This window comes from Paroedura picta, chromosome 12 (genome assembly GCF_049243985.1).
Source record: "Paroedura picta isolate Pp20150507F chromosome 12, Ppicta_v3.0, whole genome shotgun sequence".
NCBI lineage: Eukaryota > Metazoa > Chordata > Lepidosauria > Squamata > Gekkonidae > Paroedura > Paroedura picta.
The window spans coordinates 4,162,083-4,189,310 of record NC_135380.1 but is presented as its reverse complement, the minus strand read 5'-3'; the positions used below and the strand labels follow the sequence as shown (position 1 = coordinate 4,189,310).

The following is a 27,228-nucleotide window of genomic DNA, read 5'->3' as shown; positions in this document are numbered from 1 at the left end:
CCCACCCTTCCGGTAGTTTAGGATGGTTTACAAACAATAACAATCATGTTTTGCAGATTAGGAGATCGCAGCCTGAGTAGCTCAGAAGAGCCTCAGCTACTCAGGGCTTACAAAAGAAAAGCTATGCAGGTCCAGAGCTTGGACAGCAGAACCTTTGCAAAGTGGGTGAATGAGCATGCTGTAGAGGCTACAGGACGCTCTTCATATTCTGTTCAATTATGCAAACTGCACATCTTGTAATAAGTAAATTAATGAAATATCCCAACAGAACAGAGTTGTTTTGCCATAGCCAACTCGTGCATAGCATCCTTGGGCTTCGCAAACTGACCCGTTCCGCACATGTTACATAATGCACTTTCAATGCACTTTGTAAGGCGATTTTCCTGGTCTGCGCAGGACAATCCAGCTGCAAAAGCACATTGAAAGAGCATTATTCTATGTGTGCGGAATGGGCCCTGTGCTGACCCTGTTTCACTTCTGAGATTTGATTAGATTGCGTTAGGCTGGGCTGGGCTGCCCAGGGGGGCTTCCTCTTAAGCCACCATCTTGTCCTCATCTCTCCCCACCCCTTGTCCAGCAAGGATCCGATATTAGATATTCAGGTGGCATTTCCCAAACCCACCTTGCCCAGCTTTCTTGAAGGCCCTCTGCACCGCGCTGCATCTGTAGGTTTGCTAAATGGAGAGTTTGCTAAATGGAAGGACAGAGAGTAACCGCTGAGACCCAATTCCCACAGTCCTTTGGAAGGAACCGATGGTTCCCGGCTGTCATTTACCATCCTTCATTTTGGCATCACCCTTAGACTCCGCCCTCCCCAAACATGCTGCTTCCTTTCATCCTCACCCCCCCCACTCACCTGCACACACCTGATCATTTGCTTACCTAAACGCTTTAGGAAAGGTGGGGGAGGATCGCTTAGGAAACTTAAGCAATCGGTTTAACTGTTTACAATTGGCAGGGCAGAAGACGTGTGCAGTTCAAGCGTGCCCCGTAGAAGTTGCGGGGAATGGGATGGAGACAACCGGTCCATAAATGTTCACAGAGCTTTGCTGGTGCAGGAGGAATGTACCAGGAGGCTGGTACATTCACCAGCATGCACATTTGGTGTCAACATTAAAATGTGACATGGTGAAGCATCTGCCACGAACCGTGGTCCAGCTGAGGACCCCCTGCCAACCACAACTACTTGGCCTGTCTGCTCCCATGAACACGTGAAGTGGCCTTCTACTGAATCAGATCCTTGATCTGCCAAAGTCAACATTGTCTACCCAGACTGGAAGTGACTCTCCAGCGTCCCAAGTCAAGGTCTTTCACACCATCTGATCCCATCAACCTGAAGATGCCGGGAATTGAACCTGGGACCGTCTACAAGCCACTGCTTGGCCCATCAAAGTCAGAATTGTTGAGTTGGACTGGGAGGGACTCCCGACGAGTTTTGCACCACTGCTGCATGATCCTTTCAACTGGAGATGTCGGGGATTGAACCTGGCATCTTGTGCATGCCAAGCAGCGGTTCTACCCCTAAGCCACAGCCCCTTCCCAAGCTCTCTCTTTGCCTGCTGGGAGAGATTCCTGGAGGGAGCAGACGGGGCTTTTCCAGCAGTGGCACCTCACTTCTCATGGAAGGCCCTCCCCCTTGAGGCTTGCCTTGGCCCACCCTGCACTATGCTCAATTCACATCATCTCTGATGCCCTCTGCAGGACATACCCTGTGCAATCATGCGCACTGCCGGTCTTCCATATTCTACCTATACCAAATACAACGGAGGCAAACTAGGGACACAATAATAAAAAAAAAGGAGCCCCAAAAAACCTACCCAGTAAATGAAAACAGAAAGGTGTGGAAAGCTTTGATGTGGGGTGTGAGGATGCCGACACGTCATTTTGCAGAGCTGAACTTGCTCCCTGCACTTCTCTCCCACCTTAAGCCTGGTTGTGTCCTGGGGGGGGGGGGGGAGGGAGGGAAGAAGCTCTGCATATTTGTGTCAGTACATCTGAGAACGCTGATCTCCACCCTAGAACATTCTTTAATCGCCTCAGGTTCCCCGAGGCTGTTGCGTTAAGATTTCGCCTTGGCCCGAGAAGCACAGAGGGAAGGAAAGAGAAAACAAAACTCTCTCTCTCTCTCTCTCTCTCTATCTCTCTCTCTCTCTCTCTCTCTCTCTCTCTCTCTCTCTCTGCAAAACAGATGAATAACTGATAATTTCAAAAATCAAATGAATCCCTGTGCCTCTGAAAGGGAGGGCAGCTGATCTGTGAAGGGCTTTCTTACCAAAATGAAAGGAAATTAAATACGTACTCATTTCTTCAAATGTCAAAGTTGCCAATCTCCAGGTGGGGCCTGGAGCTCTTCCGCTATGACAACTGTTCTCCAACGGATGGAGCTCAGCTCCCCTGGAGGACATATGGCTGTTTTGGGAGGTAGACTCCATGGCAATATATGCTGAACTGACATCCCTCTCTGCCCCAAATCCTGCCCTGCTCTCTCTCAGCCCTCAGATCTCCAGGAATTTCACAACCTGCCGTTGGCAACCCTGCCTGAGGACATTCAAACAGCATTTGGACGTTCAGAGTGAAACCCAAGAAGTGAAAGTGTGTGCATATGTTTGTGCAGGGGAGTAACAGTAACAGCATGCCCAGGAAACAGGGATGCCAGCTCTGGGTTGGGAAATAGCTGGAGCCTGGGGTGGTGGAATTTGAGAGACGGTGCGATTTGAGGATGGGTGAACCTCCCAGGAAACAAAGGCCATGTGGCCTGCCCACTAAAGGAGCCATTTTCTTTAGGGGAACTGATCTCCCTCACCTGGAGGCCAGTCGTTATCCCAGGATATCTCCAGCCACCACCTGGAGGCTGGCAACCCTAGAGATGGGCTAGTTCTTCAGTGTGTGAAGAGTTCAGGCTGGGCTTGATGATGGGATCTGCCCATGCCAGAAATTTATTTGTTGTTTTTCTTGCAAAGGAAATTGTGGTGCATTCTACAATTAAAAAAAAATCAAGAGGAAAGTTAAAGGCAAACATGGTTTTAATTCAAACACCAGGTTTTATGTATCGGCTCACGCTTTGTCAGGTTGAATGGCCTGACTACCCAGATGGCAAACTCATACTAAAATAAGCCTCTTCTCCATTGAGGTGCTACATGAAGGTTCAAGGGGGGTGGCAGGTTACAGTGGGTGAGCGATAGGGTTGTGAGTGTCCTGCATAGTGCAGGGGGTTGGACTAGATGACCCAGGAGGTCCCTTCCAACTCTATGATTCTATGATTCTATGAAGAGAATTGCTCTGCTAGAATTAGCATTTGGCAGCATTAGCCTCCTTCAGGGTGGGCAGTAAGGCAGAGGATGGCAGAGAAAAATAGGGTTCCCAGATCCAGGAGGATGGCGGGGTAGGGTTGGCAGATCCAGGTTGGGAAACTCTTGGAGATTTGGGGGTATAGCCTGTGGAGGACGGGGGTCTCAGTGGGATGCAATGCCGGAGCGCCCACTCCCCCAAAGCACCCATTTTTACCCCAGGGGATCTCCAGGTCCCCCCTGGAGGATGGCATCCCTAGAGAATAATGCCAAAAGGGACTCCAAAGATTCTCACCAGCCTTTCTTTTCAGTTTCTAGCCCTCATTGAGAACCTCAATGGCTCTGAGTGGTTTTAACTTTCTTCAGCGCTGGGCATCCGTGTTCACCTTGGGCGCCACATGCAGGAAGTCTGGCCCTCCTTTTGTTTGCAAGCCCGCATCGCATGCGCCCGTGTGCGTAAGTGAGCCACTTGTTAAAACCTGCATTGTCTGCCTGACACTTTCGAACTAAGCTAGCCCATTCCTCGGGGGAAAATCACTCGTCTCTCTGACTGTCAACGGACGGACGGCTGTTTCCAAAATCGGTAGCAGAACTGGTTGCTTGGCTTGCCTCTGAACAAAAATGTGTGTGTGTGTGTGTGTGTGTAATGACACATCGACAATCCTTCATTCCCAAACCTGGTTAGACAAGAACACGCTTGGGTGTGGACTGCTTTGTATAATGAGTTATACACCTGGCTCTGTTGATGCCTTTTGTAATCTCTCGCTCTCTCGTTCCCACTGGCCCTGCCCATTCAGGTGTCTCCCTTCTCCTCCCCATCTCGCAGGTGTGGCATTTAGGCAAAGCTTTTTGTGTCTTCCCCTTGTAGTTCTCGCCGGGGCAGGAGCCAGCGTAGCTGCTTGCTTCCCAGGAGACAGCAAACTAGGTAGGCCCGAATCTGATCTCTTCCTGTGAGGGAGCTAGTTTGGGTGGGCAGCGAAATTAAAAAACAAAAAAACAAAAAAACAGAACACATTGTGGAGACAAATCGGCACGATGGAGACTGGGCGAGCCAACGGGACCGCAGGGAAGCAAGAGGACACTAAGAACTCTGTCTCCCCCAAGAAAGAAGCCGAGGAAGTGAAAAAGTCCACCAGCCCCATCCGCGGGGAAAAAGACGGCCTGAAGAGCAACTCCGCCAGCCCCTCGCTGGAGACAGGTCAGCTCAAAAATTCTGTTTACTCTGGGGGTGAGTGGAAGAGGCCCATCATCCAGTTTGTCGAATCAGCCGATGAGAAGAGGTCGACCTACTTCAATGTGGATGCAGGGGAGGCCAAGAAGCCGACCTTCCCCTCCGTGCAGCTAGGAGAAGCTAGGCGGCCCCAGGTCTCCTTCCCAGAAAGGGGGGACTTGAGGAAGCCCATGTTTACGGTAGAGACGAAGAAGCCTTTTGCCAGTGAAGGGGATGTCAAAAAGTCGCTCTTCTCCAGCGGGCAGATTTCGGATCTCAGGAAGCCCACTATCTCCATCTCTCTTACAGAACCCGGAGAGGCCAAGAGGGCCGGCCTCCTCAGGGCCAGCCGAGTCTCTAGTTCCAGGCCCCGCCTGAACCTGGAAGAGGTCCTCTGTGACTCCTGCATTGACAACAAGCAGAAGGCGGTGAAGTCCTGCCTGGTGTGTCAAGCCAGTTTCTGTGAGCTCCACCTGAAGCCCCACTTAGAAGGGGCTGCCTTCCGAGACCACCAGCTGCTGGACCCCATTAAGGACTTTGAGGCCAGGAAATGCCCCATCCACGGCAAGACGATGGAGCTCTTCTGCCAGACGGACCAGGTCTGCATCTGTTACCTCTGCATGTTCCAGGAGCACAAGAACCACACCACGGTGACGGTGGAGATCGAGAAGTCCGGCAAAGAGGTAACGCGCGCTTCCCGCCTACATTGCTCAACCTCTGTGTTTCGGGCAGGACGGTCTCTTGACAGCCGTCCTGCCCTGTTTCCAGAAGTTGTAATTAAGAGTCCGAGCACATGGCTTTCTGGAAGGCCTGCCTGCAAACCTCTGGATTCTGAAAGGGAGGGAGGGAGGGAAGGACACGTCCCCCAAATGCGTGTTTTTGGCTGTTCTCCACTCAATATCTTGCCAGTGGCAGACTCCGTGGAGTGCCCGTTAAGAGTTCTTTGTCTGCAGAGTTATGAAAATGCACTCTCTGGCACCAGATCCGCAAAGGCTCATTCCCTTGGTGCCGAGCCTAGCCCTGCGATAAATGAGTGCCGGTGAACCGGCCCCCAGTTAGCAAAAGGAAAGCCCACCTGGGATCCCATTCCTTTAAAACCAGGGGAACAATGAGAATATCTGCTTTTAAAAAATTCTTCACTTTGTGTTTTGCCTTGATACCCAGTGGGGACCCAAAGTTGCTTCTGCCATTTTCCTCACCTCCATTTTATCCTCACAACAACCCTGCAAGGTACGTTAGGCCGAGAGTGTGTGACTGGCCCAAGGTCAGCCAGAGTTCCCCTGGGGGAGTGGATATTGGAACCCCACTCCCCCAGATCCTGGCCCAATCCTCTAGCCCAGGGGTAGTCAAAGTGCGGCCCTCCAGATGTCCATGGACCACAATTCCCAGAAGCCCCTGCCAGCAAATGCTGGCAGAGGCTTCTGGGAATTGCAGTCCATGGACATCTGGAGGGCCGCACTTTGACTACCCCTGGTCTAGCCACTACACCACTCTGGCTTTTGGCTTTTGTTTTCCTTGAGGTGGTTATACATTGGGGGTGGCCAAATGGTGGCTCTCCAGTTATCCATGGACTACAGTTCCCATGAGCCCCTGCCAGCATTGGCATGATGGGAATCGCAGTCCATGGACATCTGCAGAGCCACTGTTTGTCCAGCCTTGTTACAGATAATAGCCTCTATCGTACTTTAAGTCCTTTCTGAGTCAGAGCTATTTGGGGTGTGAGAGATCAATGAGATTTGGTGATGCTTGCGGTGTTGCTGGACTGCTTGTGCTGCTTATGCATGAGAACGAGCAGGGAGACGCAGAGTGCTTGCTGGGTTTTGTGGCTAGAGTGCAGGGAAGATGGGGCGGCCTTGAGCAGGCCTGGATGGGAGGATTCTCACTAGAATGAAGCCGATCTAGGAGAGCAACAGCTAGTTTGGGATCACGAGTGCTCAGCAGGTAAAACAGATGCAGGTGGCTCGCCATGTTGGTCTGCAGCAGCTGAAGAAAGTCACAGCACCCTCAAGGGATACACTTCTGGGTACACGCACACAACAAATGGAAATTCGTTATGCTACTTGACTGCTCCCCCCCCCTCTCCTTTTATGCATGGACTCTGGTCATTTCCATTTTGTTGTACCTGAAGAAGTGTGCATGCACAGAGGTTCATACCTCGAAAAGCAGGTTGGCCTTAAAGGTTCCCCCGGACTCTGTGGCTGCAGCGGGTCAAATGTGATGGAGGTTTCTTTTGGGTCATTCCCTTTGGATTGCTTTAAACCTCGTGGATTCTGGACAACCACAATAAAGTGCATATTTATTTCACCCCAGAACGGATTAGGAAATCGCTCTTTTGCTCTGAAAGGGACACGTTTGCCCCAAAGGAACTGGGGGGAGGGGCCCACAAAGACACGGGGGGGGGGCTTCCTGCATGGAAACTACATGTCAAATACCAGGGGTAGTCAACCCGTGGTCCTCCAGATGTTCATGGACTACAATTCCCATGAGCTCCTGCCAGCAAATGCTGGCAGGGGCTCATGGGAATTGTAGTCCATGAACATCTGGAGGACCACGGGTTGACTACCCCTGAAATAGACTATTCAAAAGGAAGAGGACCCGGAGATTAAAAAATGAACAACCAGGACAGGCCATTTGCAAGATTGGACAGGGGTCCCCCTGAATCTGCTCTGGATTTACAGTACGACAGGCATGTGATGCTGGCCATAACTCTATTTGTAGAATTGCCAGCTGCAGGTTGAGAAATGCTTGCAGGCTGGGAGTGGAGATCTTCGCAGGGCACCACCCCATGGAGTCCAGCCCCCAAAGCAGCAAGCAAGCAGCTCTTAGTCTTCTGGAAGTTCGTGGTGATCCCAGGAGATCTCCAGGCCAGCCAGGCAGTTGGCAGCACCATGTATTTGGTGGACCAGCTTTCCCGTCCCCACATTATTTTTATTAATGATTAATTTGTGTCTATTCCGGCTCTCCCTGCAAGCAGGCTCAGGGCGGTTTCCTGGCTGGCTAATGAGATGGGAGCACAGCCCTTGGTCAAAAAGTTTGTGTCAGAGGAGTAGTTGGAACTGGGGACATCTCTGAACACAGCTCAGCCTCTTAGTGAACCCTCTTAGGGTTGGACTAGATGACCCAGGAGTTCCCTTCCAACTTGATGATTCTATGATTCTACATCCCGCCAGTCCCATGTGGACTCCTTATGCTGTGTCAAGCCAGCAGCCCATGACTGTTCTTGGTGGGACCTCGTGAGCAGTGGAATCTCCAAGTGGCCTAGATCGGAGGGCTGCCAGGTCCTCCCTGGGCAAGTGACGGGGTAGCGCGGCCTGTTTCAAGTTGGGAAACTCCTGGAGATTGGGGGTTGGAGCCTGGGAAGAGCAGAGACCTCATGGAGGCATGCCACTTAGTCCATCCTCCAAAGCAGGGGTAGTCAAACTGCGGCCCTCCAGATGTCCATGGACTACAATTCCCAGGAGCCCCCTGCCAGCGTTCGCTGGTAGGGGGCTCCTGGGAATTGTAGTCCATGGACATCTGGAGGGCCGCAGTTTGACTACCCTGCTCCAAAGCGTCCCTTTTTGCCAGGAGAAACTCCTGCTGCCTGGAGATGGAGCTGCAATTCCAGGGGATCCCCAGGCCTCACCCGGGGGCTGGCATCCCTGAACCTCAGTGGGGTCCAAGGCCATGGAGTCCACTCTTCAGAGCATCCCTCTGCTCTGGGTGAACTGATCTTTGTCGTCTGGAGATGAGCTGGGATGCCAGGGGATCCCCTGGTTCCACCTGGAGGTTGGCATCCCAAACTCAGAAGGGACCACGGGGAGCCAGAAGCTGAAGAGAGCCCTGCAGGCATGCAAAAAAAAAAAAAAGAGAGAGAGAGAGACATGCGTCCGGTTGCATGACTCACGAAGCCTTCCCCACCCCACCTGCTTCTTCAGAAGCCTAATTTATGGGCTGCCTCCCAATCCTGGCGGGTTGACGCCAGCCCTAATGGCTCCCAAGCACTGGTCTCATCTAGATAGGCTTCCCCTTCTGCGATGCCAGATTATACCCTTGGCTCCCCATGCTCTGGCCAGCAGCCTGGCCAGGCCCATTTCCATACTGGAATGACCGGGAGGCAGCCTCGGGGGTGGATGGAGAGAGTATTGGTCAGCTTCCTGGGCTGGGAGCCGTGACGGCGCCTCGCCTTCTGCCCCAAGAGCCTGGGACCAGGGGACCTGGCTTCATTGGCAGAGCAGCGCAAAAGAGTCTGCAGCATGCACCGAATCCGGCAAAGGCCGAGGGAGGCCGCGTGGAGGGAGCAGCCGGCACTCTGCCGTCAAGTGGCCAGAAGCCTTCCAGGGAGAACGGGATGGGAGCGGAGCTGTCCTTCACCTCCGACCTTGGAGGATCAGGTGGAGGCCCTGTTTGGTTTCTCGATCTGCTGGGCAATGGAGGGGAGGTGGCCTGGTGTCGCGTGTCGCTCTTATCAGGTCTTGGAAGCTTAGGAGGGCTGGTACTTGGACGGGAGGAAAGCTCTGCAGAGGAAGGCCATGGCCAACCACCTCTGCTTCTCCCTTTGCTTTGGAAGCCCCTGGCCAGGGTCGGCATAAGTCCGAAGCCAAGCAGGGTAGGTAACTTGGAAGGGGGACCACCAAAGAAGGCTCTGCAGAGGAAGGCAGTGGCCAATCATCTCTGTAGAAATGGGTCAGGACTGGAAAGGGAGATCACCAAGGAAGGCTCTGCACAGGAAGGTAATGACAAACCACCTCTGCTTCTCCCTTACCTTGAATGCCTCGTGCTGGGGTTGCCATATGTTGGAAGCTAAGCAGGGTCATGACTGGGAAGGGAGGCCACCAAGGAAGTCTCTGCAGAGGAAGGCAATAGCTTCTCACAGGCCACGGTTGCTTGCAACTCGACGGCACTTAGATATGTATATACTTGCAAAATATCAACAGCAAGAACTGAAAATTAAGACCACTTCTTAACACCCTAAGTGGCTTGGATCCAAAGGACTGCATCCAGCCCTAGGGACCTTCCTGGCCCCTGAGAGCTGCCTGCAGGGCCCTTTCCCCAGTAGCCTGCAGCCCCAGATGTAAGAGTGGTGCATGTTTGTGGCAGGGGCTTTTCAGCAGTGGCCCCAGACAATGGGGCCCCATCTCTTGTCTTCTGCTGAAAGTTGAAAACAGCCTTATTCCAAAGGGCTTTTGAAGAATGGTTTTACTAGATTCACTGGGCTGCTGGGGTGGGATGGGGGCTTTAAGGTTGCCAGCTCCAGGGTGGGGAACTCCTGGACATTTGGAAGGGGTGGGGGATGAACCTGGGAAAGACAGAGATCTCAGCGGGCTACAAGGCTCTCAAGCCCACCCTCTGAAGCATCCATTTCCCCCTGGGGAACTGATCTCTGATCACCAGGAGATGAACTACTATTTCAAGGAATATTCAAATCCTACCTGAAAGCTGGCATCTCTGCACAAAGCATAGGTTTGTGCTTTTTTTTTTGTTTTTAAAACCAGTTTCATTGCTGACTGTCATTGGCTTTAAGGCGATCCATGCTTAATGCTCCTCCCCACTCCCTTTATGCTTTCCCAGTGGGTTCTCTTTCTGCCTAAGTGTCGTAAGCCTCTTTAGGCCCTCTTGAAGGCAATCAAATGCTCGAGAATCCAGACGCTGGCATTCTTTCCCCGAACACCGGGCTCTTCTTTGTCTGGTGTAAGCCGGTGACTTGGCTTTCCTCTGGAGGCCTTCTCAGTTTCTGTTCCGAAGGCTTGCGCAGCGCAGGCTGTGATTCCGAAGGCAGGCTGTGACTCGAAGGCAGCTGAAGGGAGATGGGAATCCACTGACCTGATTCTGAAATGCTGACGTGGAGAGAGATTGGAATTCGTGCCTGATCAGTGCTCAGGCTTGGCGGTATTGAGCCAGGTGCACGCGAGATGCATCGGCAGTACTTGCAATCTGTAGGCAGAGCTGCCACATGTGGATTGGGAATTTTTTTGGGGGGGGATTTTGGTAAGGATAGACTTTGGGGGAGTAAGGGACTTCAGAGAGGGGTGATGCCATAGAGTCTACCCTCCAAAATAACCATGTCCTCCAGAGGAACTGACCTCTGTGTCCTGGAGGTCAGTTGTAAATAGGGTTGCCAGGTTTTTTCTTTCTCAGTTGCCTTGGCATCAAGTTATAATTCTGGGAGATCTCCAGCTTTTACCTGGAGTTTGACAATCCTCGCTGTAATGTGGGGAGATCTCCAAACACCACCTGGAGGTTGGCAACACCGTTTGTAGGCATGGCACATGATAAATCTGCATGTCCATGCACACCTGCAGGGCTTTACCCTAGAATCAAAGAATAATAGAGTTGGAAGGGACCTCATGGGTCATCTAGTCCAACCCCCTGCACTATGCAGGATACTCACAACCCTGTTTAAAGCAAAACGGAAACATTGTGAATAATAGATTTGGTGGGTCATGGGGTCGGTCTGAAGCAGCGAAAGTTGGGATCCAGAGGGCATCTTTAAGACCCACCAAGTTGTATCCAAGGTGTGAGCTTTTGTGTGCGTGCACACCTTCTTCCGACAAATCAGAACAATAGCAAATAATAGATAAGTCATAAATAGATAGATCCAGATGGGTTGCTGTGTTAATCTTTCTGCAGCAGTCAAAGAAGAACGGGAGTCCGGGAGCTACTGAAAGACTCACAAAAATTGTGGCAGGGGTGGAGCTTTCGGGAGTCACAGCTCACTTCTTCAGATAGATCAATACGGGTCGCCAGCCATGTGAGTCTGTCTGCACCAGCAGGAAGGCGCAAGAGCCCAGTAGCACCTTAAAACCTAACAAAATGAGTGGCAGGGATGGTTCTGTGAAGGCTCAAGGGGGTGGCAGGTGACAGTGGATGAGCGAGAGGGTTGTGAGTGTCCTGCACAGTGCAGGGGGTTGGACTAGATGACCCAGGAGGTCCCTTCCAGCTCTAGGATTCTATGATTCTAAGGAGTCACAGCTCACTTCTTCAGATACTTGTATGGCTAAATATGGTGCCTTCCATGGAGATGGACCAAGATGGGCAGCAGTTGTCTGTAGCAGTCAAAGAGGGCCGGAGTCCAGGCAAGGGGGGAACTTTCATGAGTCATGTCTCACTTCTTTAGAAAAACAAATAATAAAGATAATAATAGTAAATTGTAGATTGACTGGGACGAATCCTGGGACTGACTTTTTGAATGTTAAAATAGTTCTAAAAGCAGCGTGTGAATGAGTGTGTTTCTTTTGGGATTGTGTCTCTCCTTACTGGCAAAGGAGCTGGGGGGAGCTGGGGACCCTCTGGGGCAGGGGTAGTCAATCTGCGGCCCTCCAGATGTCCATGGACTACAGTTCCCAGGAGCCCCTGCCAGCATTCGCTGGCAGGGGCTCCTGGGAATTGTAGTCCATGGACATCTGGAGGGCCGCAGTTTGACTACTCCTGCTCTGGGGACTGTGGTATCTCGCTTGGGGATGGATTCAGATCCTGGCATGTTAGCAGTGAAAGTGAGGATACGAAAGCAGGAAGTGGAAACCTTCAGAATAAAAATGTGGAAACAGCCCCTTCCTCCAGGTGGAAAGTCTCTTTTATCACCTTTAACTCCCTCATCAGTATGAGTTTAATATGGAAACAAACCAACCAACCCAGAGCTGGAAATATCACTCTAATTCCTATCTCAAGATTTAAGATAAAGCCATATCAGTTGTAAACCCGCCCTTTTCTTCCTTGCCTTCAGCAGAGGAACAGAATCTCTCAGGGTTTGGTGCCTTCCGAAATGCATGGGATTCTGGCGAGGGTTGTTTTCAGCCAGTATCTTTGGGTTTGAACGGCAAAGAGAACCCTGAGAGGTGTCATGTAAATGGCTCAATGTCTCTTTCTTCTTCTGGATTCTTCTCCCTCCCTTCCCCTTGCTTCCCCAAAACTCCCCTTCAACAGTACAATCTTAAAAACACTTTACTGTGAGTAAGCTCCATATGGTAGGGTTGTCATTACCACTCATCACTAGACTATAGAGATCAGTTCATCGAGCAGGCCCTCCACCACAACCCTTTGCCCAGGGCCCTCTCCCCTTACCTGCTGCTGGGTCCAGGCACTGAGGTGCATCTGAGAGCAAAGAGGCTAGAGTCCAGGGACGGAGGGCGGGAGCTGCAGGGGCAGGGCCTAGTTGAAATAGGGCTGATTGGCCCTATTCCAGGTTGGACAGCCGGACACGTTCCACCCCCCAGGCTGCTCCACAAATATATAGAGGAACCATGGATAAGGATAAGCCAACCCCCTTAGCCTCCCCCCCCAAAAAAACTTTCCAAAAATTTCCTGAGCTGGAATTGGCAACCCTAAATGGAGTAAGGTTTTAGGACTGGTCTCCAATTTGCTTTCAGGCCCACTCTTTTGAAAAGGTAGCGCGACTCCCTGCTCGCCATTAAAACCTAACTAGAAGTCTCTGTAAAATCAACGATTACAGGTTGAAATTCTCTTTCAGCCCCACAGATCCGTTCAAGCCGGCGTTCTCTTAAGCTAGCGCAGGGCGAAACAGGGACTCGCACAAAGAGAATTTGGAAGAGGCTTTGGGGAAATCAGAGCCAGCCGTCTAAAAGTACAGGCTTCCTGTTTCCTGCAACCTGTTTTGGAGGGTAGCTGTCTGCCCCCCACCCCACCCCCCGGCCTTTCTTTTCAAACCGATAAAGCCACCAAACGGCCTGACAGTTTCAGGCCTAGGAATACCAAAGAGGTGAACGTCCGTCTCTCATCCCATGTCAGATCTCATCTGATGGAGCCAAGCGCTTTGATTCCCCCCATCCTTTTCTTTGGTAATGTTTCCCCGAATACTCTTTTGGGAGGTTTAATGAAGTGCCTCAGATCTGTCAGGGAGTGGAAGGGGATCTTTTTTAAAGTAAACAAAGTGGTGTGCAGATGAAACCTGCTCAAAAGAACGGAGCCAGCTTTGAAAGGCCTCACGTTGGGCAGGGCCCTGCGGGGTTCCCTTTGGGGGAATCTGGAGACTTGGGTTGTCGGCAGGAAGTTTCCGCAAATGAGAGTTTGAGGGCGAACTTCAAGGAGGGACTCCTGCCTTACCGGGGAAAGGAATGATTATCCGTAGGGGGGCAAAAAAAGCCAAACCAGGCACCAAGCAGCTTTGCAGCCTCCTCTCACAAATTATGGGCTCCCCTCTTCCCAGGCGTGCCTCTGAGGGTGGCTTGGGGCTTCCATGTAGCCTCATTTCTGAACCCTCACAATTTTCCAGGTGGCCGCTGCCTGGAAAAAAAGCAGAGGGAGAAGTAAGGAACTCCCTTTGCTAGCAGATTGCTTCAGAGGGCAGCTGTGCCAGTATGCAGCAGGAGAGCTCATGCTGAGTCCAGGTCCACCTTAAATAATACCCAGATTTCAAGAGTCAAAAGTATTTGAGAAGGGGAGCTTGGGTCTCGAAGGCCCTACTGCTTTTCTGGAGACCAGTACGGATACCTTCCTGAAACGAGGCAAAGCTAATTGGCTATGTAGCATGGTGGCATCGTCAGGTGGACCACAAGATCCCTGATTGGTTTGGATCAGGGGTAGTCAAACTGCGGCCCTCCAGATGTCCATGGACTACAATTCCCATGAGCCCCTGCCAGCATTTGCTGGCAGGGGCTCATGGGAATTGTAGTCCATGGACGTCTGGAGGGCCGCAGTTTGACTACCCCTGCTCTACACAGTTTTAGAGTAGTGTATGATGGTCATTGGTGCATGAAGCTGCCTTATCCTATATCACTCCCTTGGTTCATCCAAAACAGTACTGTCTGTTCAGAGTCTCAGACAGAGTTCTTTCTCATCATCTTATGAATTGGTGGCCAAACTGTGGCTCTCCAGATGACCTTAGACCAGGGGTAGTCAACCTGTGGTCCTCCAGATATCCATGGACTACAATTCCCATGAGCCTCTGCCAGCAAATGCTGGCAGGGGCTCATGGGTATTGTAGTCCATGGACATCTGGAGGACCACAGGTTGACTACAATTCCCATGAGCCCCTACTGGAAGAGGCTCTTGGGAATTGTAGTCTATGGACTTCTAGAGAGCCACAGTTTGGCCACCACTGATACTGCTTGGTACTTCTAACTGGAGATGCTGGAGATTGAACTTGGGACCTTCTGCATGCTGAGCGAATGCTCTACCACTGAGCCACAGCGTAGCCTCAGTCCTGGGAATTAGGTTAGACAGAGAGAGAGAATCCTTACCTCCAGGCCACCCAGACCAGTGACTATCGTGGATTCAATCCCAGGCCTTCCCTAACCTTAATCTCCTATCTGGATCTAGTCTCCCAACCACAAGTCAGCTGCATCTTGGCCAATCAAAACCATATTTTATGAATGATGCATTCAACACAGGCCTGGATACCACAACAGGTGAAAGTGTTCAACTAGGGATAACGCGTTGTGGATCCTATATGGACTCTACCTCTGAACTGAGCAAAGCTTATTCATTAATTTATATCCTGCGGATCCTCTAGAATTTCCTGTCATCTCTAGACAACAGAGATCAGTGCCTCTGGAGAAAATGGATGCTAATCTGGAGAACTGGGATTGATTCCCTACACTTCCACATGCAATCAGATGGGTTAGTCACAGACCTCTTAGAGCGGTTCTAGCAGAGCAGTTCTCTAAGAGCACTCTCACTGCCATCTCCCTCACAGGGAATCTGTTGTGGGGAGAGGAAAGGAAGGTGATTGTAAGCCACTTTAGGACTCCTTTGGGTAGTGAAAAGTGGGGTATATAAACTTCCTCATCCTTTTCCTCCTCTTCATCTTGGTCCTGGTTCTCCTCTCCCCTCTTCTTCTGGAGTCTGTGGCATTGGACCCATTGATCCCCCACCTGCCACCAGTGGCCTGGAGGGACCCAGCATCCCTCGAAGGGCCACAGGAAAGAAGGAGCCTCCAATGAATTAGCAGCATGAATCTGCTTTAAAACAACAGAGCCGAATGCCACACCAGCACATTTGAGGGAGGAGTTCCCGAAAGATACGATCTCTCACTCCGTAGGAACAGATTACGCCATTGTGGTCCACCTACTGCCTTGCACAACACAGTCACTTAGCAATACTTGGTGACGTAACCCCCCACCATAGCTTTATTCTCACTGTAGCAGCTGGATTTGGGCAGTGCACTTTTGCAAGCGGGGCTGAGTGAATGCCCGTACTTTCTCTTTTGAGGGGTTTCTTGCTGCTTCTCCCCTGCCCCCCTTTGCACTCTTCAGCAGTTACTACGGACTCTCCACTCCCTCCTTTCGGGTCCTGAGGTTTAGACATTAAAATGCTGGCTCACTTCTAACCTTGCCGGCTCTCCGTTCAAAGCTGTCCAGGCAGATCATTGCCTCTGCAAAATCCGGATTTGTTTTATTAGATTTCTATTCCATTTTATCCTTTGGGCTCGGGGTGATACATGGCTCGTTTTCCAAATGCGTCTGCCCCCCCCCCCCGCAAGAGCTTTCTGGGTAAGACACTACACGGTTCCGGTGATAGGAGGGGTCGAATGAAGCAGGGAAGGATATTTTATGGGCACAAAATCCCAAACAAGACAAAAACAAACAGAACAGACTGTACGAAAATAAACCTAAAACCCCAAATCCCTGCTGAACAGTCATACTATGCTATGAAGTATCTTCCATTTGAGAGCACATTCAGGCTGCAGTTGCCAACTTTGGACTGGGGAATTCCTGGAGTTTTGGAAATGTGCCTGGAGAGGGCAGGGTTTGGGGAGGAAAGGGGCATTAATGTGCGGCCGTACAGGCCACCCTCTGAAGGAGCCGTTTCCTCTAGGGGAACTGATCTCAGTTGTTTGGAGATCACCTGTACTGCTGGAAGATCCCCTGGCCTCTCCTGGAGGCTGGCAACCCTAATCTTGGCCCTGACCCAGAGAAAAAGACCACCAGTTTACTGGTGTAAAAGGCTTCCATCCCAACAGTGTTGCTATTCTTACTTTGCCAAGCAGCTGGCCTGGTTGCCAGGGTTGCTTGGCCCTGGAGAACTCCTGGAATTACAGGGGATCTCCAAACAAGATCATTTCCCCTGAGGAGATGCATACCTCTGAAGGATGGCCTCTCTGGCTTTGTAAATTAAATAATAAAAGTGTTTGCAGGCTTGTTGTAGAGGGGAATCATGGCAACTGTACTTCACAGTTTGTAGCTTCCTGGTCTTTTGAGTAAGCAGTCTCCCAGGTCCCTCCTGGCAACTGGGGGAGGGGGGAGGGGGGAGGGAGCAAGGGAGACTCACAAGGATTGGGAAGGAAGCCGAGGCCTTGTGGATGGCATACGTCAGAAGCAATGCCAGCACGTCGCTGATATTGGAGCAATGCTCTGGTATTTGGGCGAAAACTCTATGGTAAAAATGGCTTCTCCCATAGAGATTTCTAGCCTAAATACCAGAAGGTCACTGCAACGCCAATAATGAGATCATCACATGCAGTGCACACCAGAAGTGACACCACCGTGTTGTTGGCAACAGTGGCTGAGGTTTGCCTCCCCTGCCAGTAATTCCCCCGACTGGCTGGCTGATCAGGGGTAGGGGATAAGGCCCAGGGGTGGGTGATCCGCTGCTTGGGGGGGGGGGCAGTTGGCAACTCTAGCCATTTATGTAATGTCTGGTGCCCAAACTTAAAAATATCTCATCTGATGTGATCTGTGGTACCCCGTGGTCCATCTCGCCTGGCATCCTGTTTGACACGGTGGTCAGCCAGCCAGCCAGCGGCTCTGGGGGACCAGCAAGTAGATGTAGAGGCCGGGGACTTTCTTCTCCTGAGCTCAGCGCTGCTATTCTGAAGTTCCCTACTTTCCCCCGAGCATGCTGAGAGCATGCCACCACCTCACCATTACTTAGTTGCACAACACTTTTTGCACAGTAAGTCATTAGTGTGCCGTTGTGGGTCAAGTCACATGAGATCATCTTGGCATTCTCCTTGAAACAATATGTTCCCAAGCAACATATAAACAAATGACTGAATGCCATGAATAGCTCTGGATTCCACCTTCATCCCTTCGCGCGCTCTTAGATGATCTTAGTTCGTTCACTTCCCCTGGGTTGTGGTTTTATTGCGATGCGTGTGCTGCCTGCCTGATCTTGTCAGATCTCAGAAGCTTAGCAGGGTTGGTCTGGGTCAGTCCTTGGATGGGAGACCACTGAAGAGGTCCTGGTGGCAGACCACCTCTGTTCCTCTCTGGCCTTGAGAACCCGATGGGGTCGCTGGAAGTCAGATGCCACTCCCATCTGTCTGCTGCTAATATTCCCACTTGTCAACGTTTAGCGCAGGGGTAGTCAAACTGCGGCCCTCCAGATGTCCATGGACTACAATTCCCAGGAGCCCCCTGCCAGCGAATGCTGGCAGGGGCTCCTGGGAATTGTAGTCCATGGACATCTGGAGGGCTGCAGTTTGACTACCCCTGGTTTAGCGTCTTTTATTTAAAAAGTCCCCCAATTATCTTTTCAGAATTGTGTTAGAGAACCTTGAGGCAGCATCTCAGGACTCTATTTCCCAGGGTTTCTAGGGAAGATGCCAAGACTTTTAACTAGTAGAAGTCTAGGAGTGTGCATTGTCTCTTCTTTGTAACTGATGTTCTCATACACAGTGGGGCCTTTCTAATCAGATCATAGATTCACAGAACCATAGAGTTGGAGGGGGCCAGACAGGCCATCCAGTCCCACCTCCTGCTCAATGTAGGATCAGCCTCAAAAGTCCAGGATAAGTGTCCAGTCGCTGCTTGAAAACCGCCAGTGAGGGGGAGCTCCCCCACCTCCTGAGGCAGCCCATTCCACGGCTGAACTAGACTCCTAGAATCCTAGAGTGGGAAGGGGCCATGCAGGCCATCTAGTCTCACCCCCTGCTCAATGCAGGGTCAGCCTCAAGCATCCAGGAGAAGGATCTGTCCATCCGGTGCTTGAAGACCACCAGTGAGGGGGAGCTCCCCACCTCCTGAGGCAGCCCATTCCACTGCTGAACTACTCTTGACTGTGATATTTAGTCGGTACTGTTCTACACATAATTAAAGCCATTACTGTGGGTCCTATTCTCTGCTGCCAACAGAAACCTTTCCTTCTCTCATCCAAAGAGTAGTGTCCACACAACAGTGAACAGCCGCCATTAGGGTTGCCAGCTCCAGGTTGGGAAATATCTGGAGATTTGAAGGGCAGATCCTGGAGAAGGTGCGGTTTGGGAAGGGGCCTCAGCAGGTTAAAATGCCTTATAGTCCACCTTCTGAAGCAGCAATTTCCCCCAGGTGAACCGATCTCTGCATCGTGGGGTCATGGCATCCCAGGAGATCTTCAGCCACCACCTGGAGGTTGGCAACCCTAGCCCCCAGTTTGCCATGACTGTTCCCCAGCATAGGGCAATGCATAGCTCGAAGCACAGTGAATGCTTTCCTGGACCTAAATGAGGAGGGACTTGGCCCTGCAGGGAAATGTGAACTATCCCGGGGGTATAAGAGCAAAATATTCTTTGTTTTCCTTGCAAAGGGATTGGAGGCAAGGATGAAATTAAGAGCTTCTTTAGGTCCGTTTCTTCTTTCACAAAGGCAGACCGCAGACATGGTTTGTGGAGATGCCCATGTCCTTTCGTTGGAGGCAGCTCCTGATCTACTCCTTTCTTCCGTTTTGTAAGGAAAATTTACTTCCTCCAGCCTTTTTGCAACCCCCTTTAATATATGAGCAAGCACACCTCCCTCCTCCTTTTAATAAATCAGGGCTCTTTGGTGTGTTCCATTTCCCGCCTGGCTGCTCACGTTGCTGATCCCACCTGCCCTTTTCTCGGGGCTCCAGCTTGGAACTTGCAGGCTGAGAAACGTCCTCCCGATCCTTTCTCATCAATCTTTGGGCAGAGGGGGCTTTGGGTAGCGACAGGGTTTGGATGGGGGCTACCCTAAATTACTGCTGAAATTTCCATTTGCATTCCCCCTTCCCCCTCCCTTGTCTCATGTCGTTCCGTGGAAAAGGATGTTGACAAGGTGTCCGTCTTCTGCATTGGGGAATGGAGCCGATCGAAGGGGCCATGTTTTATGCAACGGGCCCCTAACGGAAGGTTTAGAAACTCTTTGGAATCCATCTTGATGACAAGTTCTGTAAAAATGAAATTGCCTCCCCCCCCTTTGCTTCTCTCCCTCCCCACCTTGTTTGAGGCATCTTTCAAGCTCTGCCTACGCTGGGCTTCCGCAGGGTTGTCAACTCGCTGATATTTCAGTGGTTTGTCCAGCAAACCTATCAGACATTAGAAAACAACAACAAGATTTATTTATTTATTGTATGGCATGTGTGTACTGTAGCCAGGAGATCCGGGGATTGTTGGCAACCAGGCAAGGGACGTGCGGAGGTGGTTTGCCGTTGTCTGTCTCCGTATCATGACCCCTCATGTTCTTTGGAGGAATTCCCATCCAAATCCGACAACGTTCGATACGCATTCTCTGTGGTAGCTGTCTGAAGTCCTAATCGTATTAAAAGGCTCATTGGATGTCCTATTCTGTAGATTTTGTTGATTTGTACTATGTAATCTGCCTTGGGTGTCAAGATGGATAGGTAAACAGACAGAGAAATAGATTGATAGATACAAAAAGAAGGAGGGAGGGAGGGAGGAAGGAAGGAAGGAAGGAAGGAAGGAAGGAAGGAAGGAAGGAAGGAAGGAAGGAAGGAAGGAAGGAAGGAAGGCAGACCACAAGTCTGACCTAGCAGGGCACTTTGTACATTCTAGATTCTCATGAGATGGCTGACATCCTCATGGTACCAAACGTCTTGGGATTCCTTGGAGGGAGACCATGAATGTTTGGTGCTTGGGGAGAGGGCAACAGTAGGAGGGTTTCTGGAGCTCTTGCCCTACTGGTGGACCTCCTGATGGCACCTCAGTTTTGTTCACTATGTGACAATGCGGGGAAGCAGCTCCAGCAGCAGGGGGGATGGGGGGAGAGATCCCTTCCCCGCGGCCTGGCAAGCGCACTCACCGCGTCCCAGACGTGGCATGTGCACTTGGCAGGCTGCGGGGAAGTGGCTCTGGTGGCTGGGGGGGGGGGGAGCCATCCCTGCCCTGCAGCCTGCCAAGTGCCCATGCCGCCTCCCTGAGCCAGCGACAGTGCTTCCCGCACCCCAGGGACTTGCCTGCTCTGCCCCCAGACTGCGGGTGCCTGGAGGGGAACCATTCAAAGCTTGTTCTTATGAACGGTCTTTGCAGCTAGTATATAAACAAACAAACAAACAAACAATCTTGTTCCAACATGGCTTCTCATACATCCTGATATGTGGGGCAACGATGCTCTGAGTTCTTGGGAGGCAACAGTGGAAGGGCAACACTGGAAGTGCTTCTGGAGTTCTGGCCCTGCTAGTTGTCCTCCTGATGGGTCTTGGCCACTGTGTGACACAGACTGTTGGACTAGACGGGCCATTGGATTGATCCAAGATGGCTACTCTTATGTTCTTAGAACTGGGGCAGTGATGCTCTGTCTTCTTGGTGTTTCTCTCTACACGGTGCTTGGTTCAGATCATGACTGTGGCAGGAGTGGAGTAAGGACTTCAACTCTCCCCTACTGTTATTTTTGAAAAGTGGAATGAAAGTGCACCATTCCACATGTGTGAAAGTGCATGAAAAGTGGAATGAAAGTGCATTATTCAGCATGTGTGGAAGCTCCTATGGAGTGGGGACATTAGACCCAAACCCGTCCTCCATAACAGATGCCTTGCTGGCAGTAAACCTCTTGATGCAGGAAATGGAGATATGTCCTTAGTGGAACAGCTCTTGTTTCCCAGTTGCCAGTCAGGGCCACAGGCTCTGAGAGCTGGAAGCCCACAGGATCCGAAGGCGTGATCCCGAAAGCCTTGATTTGAACACTGCTCCTTAACACAGCTAGAGTGCTGCAACGGATGGCTAAAGTCCAGGACATGGACCCAGAAGGAACTCCCCACTGAACCATGCAGCGTGGTGGGTGGCATTGGGAAAATTGTTATCGCTCTGCCTAATCGCCTTGCATACTTGTGTCGTAAGGGTAAAAGAGATGAAGAGTTTCTTGCCCTAAGCCATTGGGAGATGGATGTAAGAGAAATCATCATATGTATTTTTTAATGGGTTCATACAAGATATAAGGCTGGGTATGTCTCTCTCGTTCTATATTTATTATTGTTTGGACTGGAGGTATTTATCTGCATTAGAGATTCCCTGCTGAAAGGACACTGTGAGCATATTCCTCCATGCATGCTGGCCTGCTTGAATAATATCAAAAAGAGTTCCAGGAAATGCATTTGCAATTAAAGCAGCCGGGGCTTTCCTGGAAGAGCTGCCAAAAGAACCCAAAGGTGACCGGCATTTTGGAGAAATTCACTGGGCATTTAAATGTCAAAAAGCACCCACTGCTGAAAAAGTTGAAAAAAGTAATCTAGAAAATTCAAAATGTGAACTCTTGCAAACCAGTTGGAATTGCATGTTCTATTGGACTAGGAGCTGTGAGACCTAAATTTGGCTCTGCACTCTGTCCTTGGAAGCTTGCTGGATGTCCTTGAGCCAGTCACAGTCGGTCAGTCTGACCTACCTTATTGGGTTGTTGTGAGGAGAAGGCTGCCAGCCTCCTTGGATTCCCACTGGCGAGAAAGGTGGAGAAGAATAAATAAATAAATAAATGTTTGTTTGGAGACTGATGGGAGAAGCGGCTCAGCTGTGCATCAACACATTGGTGCGGCGCAGAGCCCGTTCCCAGTGGTGCATAGTGGACGGAAAACCTCCAAATCTACCTCCAGATGGGTCTCATGCACTTTGTCCCAGAGGTCCCCTCCTCAGCTGAGATCTGCCAGGGATATGCAGGACTTGCCCACTTCCCTTCAGTGCTTGTTCATGGAGCACTCCTGAAGGAGAGCGGGAGGGAAGGAGGGGTCCACGATCAAAGGCTGTCTCATTAAGCCCAAGCTGCGCCTGGCGCACCATTTTCCCCCACCCCAGCCGTCACATTACCTTGATCGTCATGCTGAAAGGCTTGGCCCAGAGCGAGCACATCCACGGTCATGTCAGAACAACATCTCTGGCAAGGGCGTCATGCCGCCGGTTGCAACACTGGCAACGTCATCCCATAATTACACGGAAAAAACTGTTATTGTTGCAGGGAGAGTGAGAGAGAGAGAGAAAGAGAGAGATGCACACACCCTGGGATGGGCCCTGTTCTTCAAACTCAGCTGGATTTTGCAAATGGCTTCTCATTCTCCTCCCCAGCAAATGACTCCATCGTGATGAAAAGAACCACCACTGAATCGCCCGCCTCCTTTCATTTTCCAAACCACCAATGCCATTCTGGGTGACTGTTCAGGGTCCCCTATGGTTGCCTGCCTAAAGTAGGGTGGCCATGTTCCCCCTGGTTCCCAGCTGGGGTGGGGGTGGGGGATGAGAAATTCTTGGAGATCTGGGGATTAAGCCTGGGAAGGACAGGGCACTTAGGGTACAATGAATCATAGAATCATAGAATCAAGAATCATAGAGTTGAAAGGGTCCATAGAGGCCATCTAGTCCAACCCCCTGCTCAACGCAGGATCAGCCCTAAGCATCCTAAAGCATCCAAGAAAAGTGTGTATCCAACCTTTGCTTGAAGACTGCCAGTGAGGGGGAGCTCACCACCTCCTTAGGCAGCCTATTCCTCTGCTGAACTACTCTGACTGTGAAATTTTTTTTTCCTGATATCTAACCTATAGCATTGTACTTGTAGTTTAAACCCATTACTGTGTGTCCTCTCCTCTGCATATATGAGGCTACTTTATACCGAACCAGAGCCTTGGTCCAGCGGGGACCATGTTGTCTCCTCAGACGGTGAGGGCCTCAGTGAGGTCTTCCCCATCACCTCCCACCTGATCTTTTTAACTGGAGATGCCAGGGACTGAACCTTCTGCATGCCAGGGGATCCCCAGGTCCCACCTGGAGGCTGACACCCCTAACCTAAAAGCGAGGCCAGGAGATCTGGAATTGTAACTGATCTCCAGACAACAGAGAGCAGTTCTCCAGAAGCAGGAGACCCCACTGTTTTTGACTCCTTGGGCACCCTGGAATTCTGACACTGGGTAGCAGGCAGAAAAACAAAATGGCTGCCACAGGAAGAAGAGAGAACCACAAAATGGTCGGGAGCAAGGTTGTGCCTAGCTCTCTTAGTAGCTCTTCAGCATTTCAGGTAGAAGCTCTGTTTAACAGGATGCCTTTTGATATGCACAGCCTCCAGTGAATAAGGTGGACCAGTCCCCAATTTGGGCCTGAGGACACCCAGGTTTGGAGCTTCTCCCCCTGTTTACAGGCTCCCCAGGCATGGGGAGGGAAGAAGCATGAAGTAAACACAATGTGCTAACAGCACCCAGAAGCGATGTAGACACATCAGTGACATTGGGAGCGACACTCTGGTTTTGGGACAAAAACTCTATGGTAGGAAGCTAATTCTACCATAGAGTTTTTGCCCAACAGCCAGAGTGTCCCCCCTCTGCATCGCCAATGCCACTTCCAGGTGACATCAGTATACTGTGCTAATTTCCGTGCTCCTTCCCGCTCTCGGAATGTGCACTCCAACTCCAGCCCCACCAGTGAACAATGGGAAGCCCCACCCACTTTCTCAAATTGCTTGGTGGGTGTCACCCCACTGGGCACCCTTGCCCTGGGGAAAATGGCTGGATGGGAGGGTTGGAAGTGAGATCTCCCAGGTGTGCAGCTGACCTTCAGACTGCAGAGATCTGGCTGGTTTGGAGGGTGGACTCTGTGGCCTTCTGACCCCTTGAGCTCCCTCCCCGCCCCCCTCCCCCCATCCCCAAGCTCCGCTCCCAAATCTCCAGGAATCTCCCCTGCCCCACAGTTTGATTGCGGAGCTGGTTCGTTGGTCCCCACTGGAGATATTGTGGGGCATGTGGACTCTTGCCAATTCTGCAGCGGCAGCGCTGCCAGAAACAAGCCGCTCACCAGCCTGGGGGGCCATGGCCAGAAGCAGGAGCAGAAGGCAGGTGTTTTGGGGGAGGGGGGGGGCTTTGAAGCGAGCCTCCTGCGGTGTGGTTTCATCGGCTTCCTTCTCTCCCTCCGACAGACCGAACTGGCTCTGCAGAAGGAGCAGCTGCAGCTCAAGATCATCGAGATCGAAGATGAGGTGGATAAGTGGCACAAAGAGAGAGATCGCATCAAGGTGAGCAGCGCCCCCTACAGGCTCCCTTCCCTGCCTCTGCCTCCCTTCTCTTGGCCTCCCGCCCCCCTTCGATGGTCCCCCCCCCTCGCCGCATGGCCTCCCACCCTCTTTCCCCCTTGCTCTTTTCCTCGCCTGTTTTCCTTTGGCATGTCCCTGGGTCTTGTTGCACCTGTGCATTTTCTTACCTCTTGCTGGCTTCCTTTGCAACCAACCCCAGGCGTTTGAAGCCTGAGAACAGGGAGGGAGGGGGGGGGAGAAGAAATCTTGGCAGGAGGCCGGGAACACACAACAGCCTCGCAGGACTATCCCGAGCGTTGCGTTTCGTCCTCCGGGTTTTGCCCAAGACGTCGGCTTATCTCCCCTGCCAAGGCTCGTCCCAGAATCTCCGAAGGCGTTGGAGAAACCGTGTCAGCAGAAAAAGAGAAAGGGAACGGAAGGCAAAGCCCGTGCTCTTTCCAAATCCCCCGAGAACCTTCAGCGTGCAAACTTTCATTATCTGAATTTGCTGGGTGCCGGGTTAATATAATCTTAATTGCGCTTCCCGCCGTCCAAGCCTTTGATTAGAGGAAAGCTTTGGGGGTGTTGCCGAGCTCGTTGGACAAACAGAACATGGCTGGTTGTGGCAGGGGTGCTCACGGGGGTGGTGGTTTGGGTTTCTTTTATGATGGCTCGGCTGTTTCTTGCTTCCGGCAACCTCGCTTGGCACCTCTCTGTTTATCAATAAAGAACGTCCCTTCCGTAAGCACTGACGCTTCCCACTTCAGCGGATTAAACCAGGGGTAGTCAACCTGTGGTCCTCCAGATGTTCATGGACTACAATTCCCATGAGTCCCCTGCCAGCGTTGCTGGCAGGGGCTCATGGGAATTGTAGTCCATGAACATCTGGAGGACCACAGGTTGACTACCCCTGGATTAAACGGTTCCAGTTTAGGGCAGGCAAGCTCTGGGTTTGGAAAATACCTGAAAACGTTGGGGGTGGAGCCAGAAGTGGGCGGAGTTTGAGGGACCTCAGTGGAGTATAATATTGTGGAGTCCTAAGCAGCCATTTTCTCCAGAAGGACGGATCAAGACTCAAGACACCTTTATTGGCATAAAAAAACATAGCGGGAGAACTGACCTGTCACTGGGAGAAGAGCTGCAATTCTGGGGGTGGTCTCCAGGTCTCACTTGGGGACTGGCATCCCTATCCAAGCATCTTATTAGAAGCCACTTTGAGACTCCTTCAGGAGAGAAAAGCGGCATATAAGAACCAACTCTTCTTCTTCAGTAATCTCAGGGCTCTCTCAGCCTCACCTGCCTCACAGGGGGTCTGTTGTGGGGAGAGGAAAGGAAAGGCAATTGGAAGCCACTTTGAGACTCCTTTGGGTAGAGAAAAGGGGCATCTAAGAACCAACTCTTCTTCTACTAACTCTGAGAGCTATCCAGTTGTCACCTGGAGGTTGGCATCCCTGCCTATCAGACCGCGGGTTCAGTTCCCCTGGAGCAAATGACAACTTGTACGAATACACTGTATACTTTATATCTTGGTGAGGTCTCTCCCTTCCCCAAACCCCAACCTTCCTAGGCTCCACCCCAACATCCCAAGAAATTTCCCAGTCGGGAGTTGGCAACCTTAAGGAACACAGTCACTGAGAGGGAGCCATTTCTGGCCATCAAGCTGTCATCTCGGTCGGCCGCATCTCTCAGGAGTGGCTCTTTGAAACGCTGGCCTTCATGGGCTACATCGTGTTGGTTGTGCCTGAACATGCATGTCCCTGACAGTAAAGCAAAAGGCGAATTTGAAGGAGACAGATGGCTCCGTTTTCAGTTTTTATAATTGTCCTTAATGATGCAGCTGACCTTCAGCCTTCGCTGCCCGCAACTTTCCTCGGGTCCCCAGGAAACGGTGCATGGCATTCAGAGCCGACAATTTAGCCGTGAAGTGGTGCGGGGGTGGGAATGCTCTCAGGACTTGGTGAGATTAAGAGAAGTCAGAGGTGCTGCCCTCTCAGGGAGGGATTGAGCCGCACCGAGATGCTGGCTTGCACCTTTGCCGCAGGCCGCATTGTAATGTTGGCGAACTCCCTTTGAGGGTTCTCGCTTTCCTTGCTTGCTCTTAATGGCTCCAGACATCAAGATGGTGTGCCCCCTCCCCCTTCAATTCAGCCTGCATTATTATACACCATGAAACCAGCCCTTGGCAGGTACTGTCTGGCACATGGATGGCACAGGCGAAATTAGCAGCAGTCCCTTTCACGCTTTCTCAAAAGGAGCCTGGCATGCTGCGTTTTTGCTGAGTGTACCTTTCCAAGTGGCATATGTGATGTCGTTCCACATGGAAACACTCCCTTCCTGTGGAGAACAGGTGCATCAGGGGGACAAGGGGCGAACATAGTCCTTTCCCTGTTGAAATGCAGTGTTGTTGGACTTAAAACATTTTTTTTTGAAGGTCACCTCCTGCTAGGCAGGTAAAGAACATAAGAAGAGCCCTGCTGGATCAGAGCAATGGCCCATCTAGTTCAGCATCCTTTCTCCTTTTATCCTTTTTCACACTGAGGCCAACCAGCTCCTCTGGAGGGCACAGAAACTGAGGCCAATAAGAACATCAAGAGAGCCCCACTGGATCAGACCGGTGGACCACCTAGTCCAGGGGTAGTCAACCTGT

At 51.3% G+C, this 27,228-nt stretch overlaps 1 protein-coding gene across 3 annotated transcripts in view; it reads left to right on the top strand.

Annotated features, from left to right (window-relative positions):
• Positions 1-4,114: 4,114 nt before the first annotated feature.
• TRIM29 (tripartite motif containing 29) overlaps positions 4,115-27,228 on the top strand; it is a 39,501-nt gene continuing 16,387 nt past the window's right edge. Inside the window, exons 1-3 of one of the 3 annotated variants that reach the window (XM_077305832.1) lie at positions 4,117-4,485; positions 4,807-5,180; positions 24,489-24,584. In XM_077305832.1, coding sequence (XP_077161947.1) covers positions 4,323-4,485; positions 4,807-5,180; positions 24,489-24,584 — 633 coding nt within the window. In that variant the 5' untranslated portion in view covers positions 4,117-4,322. Of the gene's footprint in view, positions 5,181-24,488; positions 24,585-27,228 lie in introns of all 3 variants that reach the window. The other 2 variants (XM_077305830.1, XM_077305831.1) reach the window with 2 other exon arrangements.